The sequence below is a fragment of the Oryx dammah genome, unplaced genomic scaffold (genome assembly GCF_014754425.2).
Source record: "Oryx dammah isolate SB20612 unplaced genomic scaffold, SCBI_Odam_1.1 HiC_scaffold_2, whole genome shotgun sequence".
In the NCBI taxonomy this organism is placed as follows: Eukaryota; Metazoa; Chordata; class Mammalia; order Artiodactyla; family Bovidae; genus Oryx; species Oryx dammah.
In genome coordinates, this window is record NW_024070186.1 from 15,475,338 (window position 1) to 15,487,176 (window position 11,839).

An 11,839-nucleotide genomic window follows, 5' to 3' on the forward strand; every position below is an offset into this window, starting at 1 on the left:
AATATACAGCCTTGACATACTCCTTTCCCTATTTGGAACCAGTCTGTTGTTCCATGTCCAGTTCTAACTGTTGCTTCTTGACCTGCATACAGATTTCTCAGAAGGCAGGTCAGGTGGTCTGGTATTCCCATCTATTGAAGAATTTTCCAGAGTTTGTTGTGATCCACACAGTCAAAGTCTTTGGCATAGTCAATACAGAAGAAATAGATGTTTTTCTGGAACTCTCTTGCTTTTTCCATGATCCAATGGATGTTGGCAATTTGATCTCTAATTTCTCTGCCTTTTCTAAATCCAGATTGAACATCTGGGAATTCATAGTTCACATATTGTTGAAGCCTGGCTTGGAGAATTTTGAGCATTAGTTTACTAGCGTGTGAGATGAGTGCAATTGTGCTCTGTAGATTGAGGGGAGTCACTAACTGCCTGAACTGACCCCTTCCAGGTAAAAAGGTTTTCTGCTCAGCAACTGATATGTAACCCCCAGTCTTCCAGCCCCTGCCAGTCTAAATGGAAACCAGATGCTTCTCTGACAAGTATGGCCCCTCTCCCTCCCTTTGTGAGGTCCATGTACATTCCCCCGAGATGCCCACATCTGACCCCACGACCTGTGATAAATCCCCTTACATGGACAGCACAGCAACTTTGTGGATGGGAATAAATTAAGGGCCTTGTAATAGGAGGTGGTTCTGAGTCATACAGGTGGACTTGGGAGAGGTGACAGGAGATGTGGTCACTGAAAGGGAGGCCACGGGAAGAGGAAAGCAAGATGCCAGGCCACAGGCCAAGGATATGGTGGCTGAAGGAAGATAAGGAAGCTGAGGGAGATAAGGAAGAGATTCTGCCCCGAGGCCCTGGGTTCGATCAGACAGTTCATCCGTGATCGTGGACGGTGAGACTCACTCCTGATCCCACCTCCACAGCTGAGAGGTGACACCTTGGTGCTCTTTCAGCCATATGCTCCTGGTTACTTGTTAAGGCAGCCACAGTAAAGCCCAGTGTTGTGGCCCCAGAAAGGGGTGGGCCTCCCTGGAGGACTCTGTCACACTCCTGGTGACCCCCTGAGAGCCCCTCACTTGTCTGCAGAGGGCATACCTGCACATCCCTCCTCCTCAGGAGGGTGGGGGACATGGCACAGCTCTCTCCAGGGGCAGCTCTTGACCTTGGCACCCACATGCCTGGACCCTTATAGCACAGGCACCCTCTTGGCCTCTCCACCCTCTGTTGGGGCTGGAGCAGGGGAGGGTCTGGAGAAGATTCCCGTGGCTGTAGGGCACCCAGACTGGGTACCATGTTCAACACCATGTGCGGTCTCATGGACTGGAGGCCAGACTCAGAAATCAAGGTGTGGGCATGCTGGTCCCTTCTCAGGGCGAAGAGGGAAAATCCATCCTCTCTCCTGGCTCCTGACATCTCTGTGGTTCCTTGACTTGCACAGGCATCACCCTGACCTCTGCCGTCATCTTCACAGCATCTTCCCTCTGTGGTACCTGTGTGTCCAGAGTTCCTTTGTTCATGCGGACACAGTTATGTGTCTCTGGATTAAAGCGCACCCCATTGGCCTCGTTTTAACTAGATCACAACTTACTCCTTGGAAGAAAAGCTATGATAATCTTAGTATATTAAAAAGCAGAGACATCACTTTGCTGACAAAGGTCCATATAGTCAAAGCTATGGTCTTTCCAATAGTTATTGTACAGATGTGAGAGTTGGACCATAAAGAAGTCTGAGCACCGAAGAGCTAATACTTTCAAATTGCGGGGCTGGAGTAGACTCTTCAGAGTCCCTTGAACAATACAATCAAACCAGTCAATCCTAAAGAAAATTAACCCTGAATATTCATTGGAAGGACTGATGCTGAAGCTCCAATAATTTGGCCACCTGATGTGAAGAACTGACTCATTGGAAAAGACCCTGATGCTGGGAAAGATTTGAGAATTCTGCCTACTGGACACTTGATGAACTCACTGTGCATAAAGACCCCGTCCCATCTGGAATCCTGGCAGTTACAGGAGGAATGTGTAGGCCCAAACATGGGGTGCCCGTGATATTCCGGGAAGGGGAAGCCTGGCCCTGGAGCCAGAGAGCTGCCCCAGGAAGTGGCAACTCAGCCCCTGTGGTGTGAATGTGGGCCCTGGAAAAGAAAGGGCACTGGGGCCATCCTAGGGAGGGGTGGGGGCTCCCCAGAGAAGGAAGCCATTGGGATACCAGCATTCCAGGGACAACCATTTGGGAACCAAGGAAGAGTCTGAAAGGAGTGCCATCAGGGCATCCTTCCTGTCAGAAGGCACAGACCCAGAAACTCCCATCACTATGATGTCACGTGACTGTGAAGGTGTGACGAGGGAACTCTGAGAGCACCCACTGCCTGGCACTGCCTCAGTATCCTTCCATTCAAACCAAACCTCCCGCCAGGCCTGTTTATCTTCCCCAAGCCAGTCCCTTGATGTCACATCCCACCTTTCTTCTGCCCTCCCTACTACCCCCAGGAGGGCACCACTGTGCTGCCCACCAGGTGGGAGAGGAAGTCTTCACAGGTTGCTCTGGTTCACAGGATGCCTTTGGGGTTGCGATGGTCCCTGTCTTAGTCACATGGATGATCAGGGCGTCACAGTGATAGAGAGGCTCACCTGAGATCTGAATCATCTCGGAGCATTTAGAATTGTCACTTTGTTACTAAGGTGAACTCCATAAGCGTCTTTCACCAACTCTCTCCTCCCAGGTCAGCGCTACGGCCTGACCCATGTGGACACACGGCACCAGCGGTCGCCTGCTTTGCGCTTAGTGTCATGTCATGTCATGTCATGCTTAGCACATGCGGAATTCATGTGTGCCTGTGTTGCGCTGTTCACGGCGACACCGCTATCTGGTCAGGAGCCCCACAGATGCTCTGCTCATCTCAACGGCCGACTCTGGCTTTGGTGTGGGTTGTAGATTCTGGTTTCCACATGTGTCAGGGTAGCTGCACCTCACTTTTCTTGGGTTGAGGTGAAGTGAAAATTTCTCTATGTCTCCTTAACTCTTTGTGCAATGAAGAGTCCACCAAGGCCTTTGCCCACTTATCTATGGAGATGGTTCTATTTTATTAAAATTGAAATGAACAGGTAAAGGGTACAGTTTAGTTCAGTTCAGTTGCTCGGTTGTGTCTGACTCTTTGCGACCCCATGGACTGCAGCACACCAGGCTTCCCTGTCCATCACCAACTCCTGGAGCTTACTCAACCTCATGTTTATTGAGTCAGTGATGACATTCAACCATCTCATCCTCTGTTGTCCCCTTCTCCTCTCGCCTTTAATCTTTTCCAGCAACAGGGTCTTTTCCAATGAGTCAGTTCTTTGCATCAGGTGGCCAAAGTATTGGAGTTTCAGCTTCAGCATCAGTCCTTCCTATGAATACTCAGGACTGATTTCCTCTAAGATGGACTGGCTGGATCTCCTTGAAGTCCAAGGGACTCTCAAGAGTCTTCTCCAACACCACAGTTCAAAAGCATCAATTCTTTGGTGCTCAGCCTTTTTTATGGTCCAACTCTCACATTCATACATGACTACTGGAAAAACCACAGCTTTGACTAGACAGACCTTTGTTGGCAAAGTAATGTCTCTGCTTTTGAATATGCTATCTAGGTTGGTCATAACTTTTCTTCTAAGGAGCAAGCTTCTTTTAATTTTATGGCTGCAATCACCATCTGCAGTGATTCTGGAGCCCAAGAGAATAAAGTCTGTCTCTGTTTCCATTGTTTTCCCATCTATTTGCCATGAAGTAATGGGACTAGATGCCACAATCTTCATTTTCTGAATGTTGAGTTTTAAGCCAAATTTTTCACTCTCCTCTTTCACTTTCATCAAGAGGCTTTTTAGTTCTTTTTCACTTTCTGCCATAAGGATGGTGTCATCTGTGTATCTGAGGTTATTGATATTTCTCCTGGCAATCTTGATTCCAGCTTGTGCTTCATCCAGCCCGTCATTTGCATGATGTACTCTGCATATAAGTTAAATAAGCAGGGTGACAATATACAGCCTTGACGTACTCCTTTCCCTATTTGGAACCAGTCTGTTGTTCCATGTCCAGTTCTAACTGTTGCTTCTTGACCTGCATACAGATTCCTCAGGAGGCAGGTCAGGTGGTCTGGTATTCCCATCTCTTGAAGAATTTTCCACAGTTTGTTGCGGACCACACAGTCAAAGGCTTTGGCATAGTCAATAAAGTAGAAGTAGATGATTTTCTGGAACTCTCTTGCTTTTTTGATGATCCAGTGGATGTTGGCAATTTGATCTCTGGTTCCTCTGCCTTTTCTAAATCCAGTTTGAACATCTGGAAGTTCACAGTTCACATATTGTTGAAGCCTGGCTTAGAGAATTTTGAGCATTACTTTGCTAGCATGTGAGATGAGTACAATTGTGTGGTAGTCTGAACATTCTTTGACATTGCCTTTTTTGGGGATTGGCATGAAAACTGACCTTTTCCAGTCCTGTGGCCACTGCTGAGTTTTCCAAATTTGCTGGCATATTGAGTGCAGCACTTTAGGATTTGAAATAGCTGAACTGGAATTCCATCACCTCCACTAGCTTTATTCATAGTGATGCTTCCTAAGGCCCACTTGACTTCACATTCCACGACGTCTGGCTCTAGGTGAGTGATCACACCATCGTGGTTATCTGGGTCATGAAGACCTTTTTTGCATAGTCCTTCTGTGTATTCTTGCCACCTCTTCTTAATATCTTCTGCTTCTGTTAGGTCCATACCATTTCTGTCCTTTATTGTGCCCATCTTTGCATGAAATGTTCCCTTAGTATCTCTAATTTTCTTGAAGAGATCTCTAGTCTTTCGCATTATATTGTTTTCCTCTATTTCTTTGCACTGATCACTGAGAAAGGCTTTCTTATCTCTCCTTTTATTCTTTGGAACTCTGCATCCAAATGGGTGTATTTTTTCCTTTTCTCCTTTGCCTTTGATCACTTGACAGTGATCAAGACCATCCCCAACCAAAAGAAATGCAAAAAGGCAAAAATGGTTATCTGAGGAGGCTTTACAAATAGGTGAGAAAAGAAAAGACGCTAAAGCAAAGGAGAAAAATGGTGCTTGTCTTGAGTAAACTCAGGAAAGAGATTTAAGAGTTGAGGCAAGACACCTGTTTACCGGTCCTCTTAGGGTTTTGCTCCAGTCCCTCTTTCCTGGGTGGAGCTGAGCTGGGGTGGGGATGGTATCCCCTGGGGAGATGCCTTCAGTTCCTGGTCGCTCTTGTCCCAGCCTCCACTATTCTCCTGTGTCTATGGGCCTTATCAGTCTGTTTCTGGTCGGGGGATAAGTAGTGTGCCTGATGCTGACTGGTGCCCACTTCCCTCGATTGCTAGTGTCCACTAAGACCGCAGGCTCTTTCTCCCCTACACTCCTGAGGGTTTGTTCACAAGGCGTCTCTTTTGTTCTGTCCCTCCTTGGTCAGGCTTTGAAACCTTGAGTAGAATGAGTGATGTCTAAATTGACACTGCACCCCCTTGGAGCCCCCAGAATCTTGTACCCAGACCAGTATACAGGCAAGCCTCCTCAGTGTTGGCACCTCTCTCCAATGGCACTCACCCTGGACTCTCAGATCCAGACCCAGGAGGGTTTCCGCTGCTCCCCAAGTCACCTTCAACCTGCATGGGCAGGGGGTGGGTGTGAGAGGAACCCAGGGTCCACTCAGGATCTGAGCCTTCTGCACCCACACCCGCCTCCCATGCCAGCCTTGAAGGGCCGTCCACTGCAGGGAGAATGAGCCTGGGGTAGGAAGGGACATGGAATGTGTGAATGGCACCAGCTTTCAGATCCTGTTGGCTCTCAGCTGCTTTGAACTCGGATGGGAGAATGTCTTTACTGCCTGGCTTCTGCCGGCAGAGCACCTACAGGCCAAATTTGGAGGGGCCGAGGGGGCCTGAGGGAGGAGGGCAAAGCAGACATGGGTCCATATTTCCTGACACAAACGCTTTATTCATTAGAGCAGCTGATGTTTGTCATATGGGATTCAAGCAGCCCGTCCTGCAGAGGAGGCTCCTGGGGGCCCTCCGTCCACCCTGTCAAGGGCTTTCTGAGATGCCTGCCAAGTTCAAATCCCCTCTGGGCAGCAGCTGCGTGTCCACCTTTGGGAGAGGGGAGGTCCTGGCACCAGCAGAGGGGCTCCTGGAGCTTGTGAGAGAGACAGCAGCTTGTGGAGGGCAGGTGATTGGCCGGTCAGCAGCAGGGCTCCGGGGCTGAGGTGGGGATGCCGCAGGCCAGGCGGGAGCATGCAGGCCGGCAGAGCAGGGACACAGAGGAGGCCGGGCGGCAGCAGCTTGGCTGGCAGGAGGTGAGCACACAGCAGGTGGGGCGGCACGCAGGGCGGCAGAGGAGGGACACGGAGGAGGCTGGGCGACAGCAGCTGGGCTGGCAGGAGGTGGGCACACAGCAGGTGGGGTGGCACACAGGACGGCAGAGGAGGGACACGGAGGAGGAGGGTCTGCAGCAGGATGAGGGAGCTGAGCAGGGGGAGGCCTCACAGCACACGGGCCTGCAGCAGACAGGTGTACAGCAGACAGGTGTGCAACAGACAGGCCTGCAGCAGACGGGCTCACAGCAGGCCTGCTGGCAGCGGGAGGAGGTGCAGTAGGAGGGCTGGCAGCTAGACTGCTGGCAACATGAGGAGGTTGAGCAGGGGGAGGCCTCACAGCAGACAGGTGTGCAGCATACAGGCCTGCAGCAGACAGGTGTACAGCAGACAGGCCTGTAGCAGACGGGCTCACAGCAGACAGGTTCACAGCAGGCCTGCTGGCAGCGTGAGGAGGTGCAGCAGGAGGGCTTGCAGCTGGACTGCTGGCCACATGAGGCTGGGCAGGAGCTGCTGCAGGCTGGCTGGCAGCAGGGGCTGGACTCGCAACTCACTGGGGCGCAGAGGAGGGTCAGGCGGGGGGCCGGAGCGCAGCAGCTGGGGGCACAGCAGGGGGGCTCGCAGCAGCTCTCTGGACAGTCGTCCACCTGCCAGGAGCCGGTGCAGGAGTCACAGGGCCCGGGCAGGCAGACCCGGCTGCTGTAGCTCAGGTCACTGGAGCAGACAGACAAGGCGGAGGTGGCCATGGCGGAGGCAGTGGGGCTGGAGGAGGTGTAAGTGTGTGTGGGTGTGTGAATGAAGTGCTGGGGATGTCTGCTTTTATACCCGCTCTGGGTATGCGCATGGCCCTGGTTGGAGGCTCCCACGCTCTTCCTTCCTTGTTGCTGTTTGGAGCTGACCCTCATTAGGGCTGTTGTGTTTTCTACAATTAGCTTTTACTCATTAAACATGTGAGTACGTTGCAAGAGTCTGTTTTCCCATCTGTTCTTTGTTTGGCTCCAGAAAACTTGTGGAGAATGCAAGACGCAAGTTTCTGCTGAATGACTGCCAGGGTTCTTAAGTCACGTTCATGGAGGGAGGGGCTCAGCATGAGACAAGTTCCCAGCCACTGCAGCTTCTCCCCACTTCACGCCAGCCTCGACAGTGTTAGAATACATAGGGAAAGATGCCTAGCTTTACTGCAGCCCAAACTATACCTAAGAGCATTACTAAGAAGATAAGTTGTGAGCGAAATAGAAAACTTGATCAAAGAACACACACAACATATATCCACTGGGACCCGAGAGTTGTGAGCAAGAAACTCAGAGCTGTAGACTGAATAACCACTCTTTCTGAATCAATCCATCCCTGATGTAACTTCAATCAGAATCCAGAAGAAATATTTTTGGCATATAAAGTGAAGATATTGAACTGCTAGAAAATATTTGCAGTGTAAAATTTGAAAGTCTTTACAACTAAAGCAGGATATGATACAATAGAATCAAACACAAGCACACAGTTCATTCAAATTTCCAATCAACATTTGAAAAGCTACTGGATATCACTGATAATTAAAGTCTCTAAATTAAAACACAAATATCCCACCTGCAAGATCAGCCAAGATTTACAACACTGATAATACCCAGTGCTGCACGGTCTGAGGTCCTCACTCTTCTTTAAAAATTAATTAGTTAACTTTTCGCTGAGCTGGGTCTTTGTTGCTGCATGTAGGCTTTCCCTGGTTGTGGCAAATGGGGTTTACCCTTTGTTGCAGTGGGCAGCCTGCTCTTGGCAATGGCTTACCTTATTGAGGAGCACTGGCTTTAGGACATATGGGCTTTGGTAGTTGTGGCACGTGGGCTATTCCCAGACCAGGGATTAAATTTATGTTCTTTGCATTGGCAGGTGGATTGTTAACCACTGGATCACCAGGGAAGCTCTAGGGGCCTCCCTGTTAGAAATCCTTAACAGGTATATATTTTTATTACATGTAACAAATAATATAAAATTAACCATTTTAAAGTGTTCGATTCAGGGACATTTAGTACAGTCACAACATTGTACAACTATGACCACTATCTAGTCCCAGGACATTCCCCAAAGGAAATCTTGTAGTATTAGGTAGACCCTCCCCAGTCCCTGTCAAACACTGCTCTGCTTTCTGTCTCTATGGCTTTGGCTGTTCTGCTCATTTCATATAAAAGGAATCACACAATAGGTGGCCTTTTGTGTCTGACTCCAACTTGGCATACATGTGGCATACATGCCACTTTGCTTCATCCTTTTTTATGACGGAATAACATTCCTCATAGAAAGAGACAACATTTTATTTACCCATAAGTCAATGAACATTTGGGCCATTTATACCTCTTGGTTAAAAAGATGCTTGCTCCTTGCAAGAGAAGCTGTGACAAACCGAGTGAAGTGAAGTCGCTCAGTCGTGTCCGACTCTTCGCGACCTCATGGACTGTAGCCCACCAGGCTCCTCCGTCCATGGGATTTTCCAGGCAAGAGTACTGGAGTGGTAAACCTAGACAACATATTAAACAGCAGAGACTTCACTTTGCTCATAAAGGCCCATATAGTCACGTATGGATATGAGAGTTGGACCATAAAGAAGGCTGAGCGCCAAAGAATTGATGCTTTTGAAGTATGGTGTTGGAGAAGACTCTTGAGAGTCTCTTGGACTGAAAGGAGATCAAACCAGTCAATCCTAAAGGAAATCAACCCTGAATATACATTGGAAGGACTGAAGCTGAAGCTCCAATACTTGGGCCACCTGATATGAAGAGCTAACTCTTTGGAAAAGATCCTGATGCTAGGAAAGATTGAGGGCAGAAGGAAAAGGGGGCTACAGAGGATAAGATGGTTGGATGACGTTATTAACTTAATGGACTTGAGTTTGAGCAAGCTCCAGGAGATGGTGATGGACAAGGGAATCCTGGGGTGCTGCAGTCCATGGGGTTGCAAAGAGTCAGACAGGACTGAGTGACTGAACAACAATACATTTTTCTTAGTGTGAACAAGGTGTGATGAATATTTGTGTACAAGCTTTTGTTTGAATATCTCTTTTTATTAATAAGTCTTTGGGTGTATACCTAGAAGTAGATTTGATGGGTTATATGGCAAACTTTTGAGGAACCACTGGACTATTTTCCATAGCAGCTGTGCCATTTTACATTTCTACTGGCAATGTACACGGATCCCAATTTCTTTACATGCTCATTGAGACTTATTTTCTATTCATTTATTTGTTTGTTTTAAATTATAGCCACCCTAGTGGACATGAAGTGGCATCTCCTTGTGTTTAACTTGCATTTCCCTAATGGCCAATGACATTGTCATTTCTTTCTTGGGCTTGTCTGTATATGTCCTTTGGGACAATGTCTATGATAGCACTTTGTCCATTTTGAATTATGTTGTCTTGTCCAGTTACAGGCGTTCTTTATGTACTCTGACTACTAGGCCCTTTATCAGAATTATTTTTTGCAAATATTGCCCCTCATTTTGTGGGTTGTCTTTTCCCTCTCTTGACAGTGTCCTTTGATAGACTTTTATTTTTATTTTTTTTATCTCTGCTTTTTTTTTTTTCAATTTTACTTTACAATTCTGTATTGGTTTTGCCATACTGATAGACTTTTAAAATGCTGATGAGATCTGATGTTTCTGCTTACCATGCACTGAATGCTGGGTTCGGCTGCTCCAGCAAATACAGACCTGTGTGGTAGCAGCTGCAATTGGTGTAGCAGCTACTCATTGGTGGGTTCGCAGTAGTTCTTTGTCATTTCCAAGGATCCAACTGGTTTTCGTAGACTAGTGAATGGAGACGTTATGGGGAACCACCCCCACATCCTTCAGGTCTTTAAAGCAGTACTAATTTCTGCCTCTGCTCCCAGGTTGCAGTACTGGTTTTGAAGCACTCTGCCTGACTTGGGGCACAGGGGAAGCAGTTTCCGAGGCTTATCATTCCTAGTATGAGAATTCCTTCCAAAGCTTGGAATGAATGTGGGGTTGTTTTAAACACCAGGGACTTCCATTCCAATTACACATCCAAAGACATGGAAATGACCCCTGGGTTGGTCTGTGGGCCTGGTGGACCCTCTCTGAGCTGAATGTAGCCTGGACTTGAATAAAGACGTTCCTTCCCTCTGTCCTATGGACACAGAGCCCATAATGATGTTTCAGGATTGAACTCTGAGCTCAGCCATCCTTGTAATGTTGGGGTTCTTCTCTTCCCTAGTATTGTCGCATGGGTGAATGCTGGGGGTGGGGGAAAACCTGGGATAATTCTTACTACATAAACTTGTCTTGGGGCTTCCCAGGTGGCTCAGCGGTAAAGGACCTGCCTGCCAGTGCAGGAGATGCAAGTTCAATCCCTGGGTGGGGAAGATCCCCTAGAGGAGGAAATGGCAACCCACTCCAGTATTCTCGCTTGGAGAATCCCGTGGACAGAGGAGCCTGGAGGGCTGCAGTCCATGGGGTTGCACAGAGCTGGACACAACGAGCGACTGAGAATGCATGCATGCACCCTTCTCTTGACTGCAGGGTTCTTCCAAGGTGGGAGCACTTTCAAGAAAATTGGCAAACACTGCAAATCACCATCTTTTTTCGGGAAGCTAGTTTCCATCACTCGTATACTCTTCAAAATCTGTAAAACAAAATACCCACCCCCCCCCAAATCAACCCCCTAAAATAGCAGAAATCTAAGATGGTTGAATGGGAAGGGGAGGGAGTCACCCCAATAGAAAGCTTGATCCCCCTCCCGGCTCCTAGATCCGAGCCGGATCTAAGTGTTCCTCAGGCAGGAACACCTTGATCATGTCCAGAAGAACACCTTGATCAAGTTACCAGTCGTTTAACAGCCAGTTTGTGAAATTCCTGAATAGTTAATGCTTGACTCTTGCCACTTAGTACGAGTCAGCTCCAGATGGCTCCAGTGAGGTTGCTCGCAGTAATCTGACTGGCTGTAGATCACTTTCCCCGTGGAAATCTGTGTTTTGAGAACCACCTCCAATAACTCCCTGCAAGATTCATGTGCAGAGGTCTGGCTTGCATCACAGTCCCCTCCATCTGTTTTTTTTAATTCCCCTTATGGATTAATAGTTTATTAAGTTTTGGTTTATCTTTCCATTATTTTTTTCAAATGTGACCAAAAATCTGTGTTTGTTTATTCTCCTTTCTTACAAAAGGGGTGGCCTTTTATATACCCTGGTCGGCACCTTACTTTTCCCTTCATCCCCATATCCTGGAGCCCACTCGAGAGCAGTGTACTGAGACCTTCTTCACTACTTCTTAGAGCAGCACCGCACTCCATGTATGAATGCAGCATAGTTAGTTGACAGACAATTGTTTTTCTTCCTGTACTTTACTATTTTGAGTAACATTGCAGTGAACAGATTGTCACTGTTCAGTCGCTTAGTCATGTCCTACTGTTTGTGACCTCGTGGGCTGCGGCACGCCTGGCTTCCTGTCCTTCTCTATCTCCCAGAATTTGTTCAAATTCATGTCTGTTGTGTCAATAATGCC

General features: G+C 48.0%; 1 protein-coding gene across 1 annotated transcript; it reads right to left on the reverse strand.

The window, feature by feature from the left end:
- Positions 1-5,940: 5,940 nt before the first annotated feature.
- LOC120856788 (keratin-associated protein 10-8-like) lies at positions 5,941-7,122 on the reverse strand. Its single transcript, XM_040232211.1, has one exon. It carries the CDS (start codon positions 7,078-7,080, stop codon positions 6,202-6,204), a length of 879 nt encoding a protein of 292 aa, XP_040088145.1. The 5' UTR covers positions 7,081-7,122; the 3' UTR covers positions 5,941-6,201.
- Positions 7,123-11,839: the final 4,717 nt, after the last annotated feature.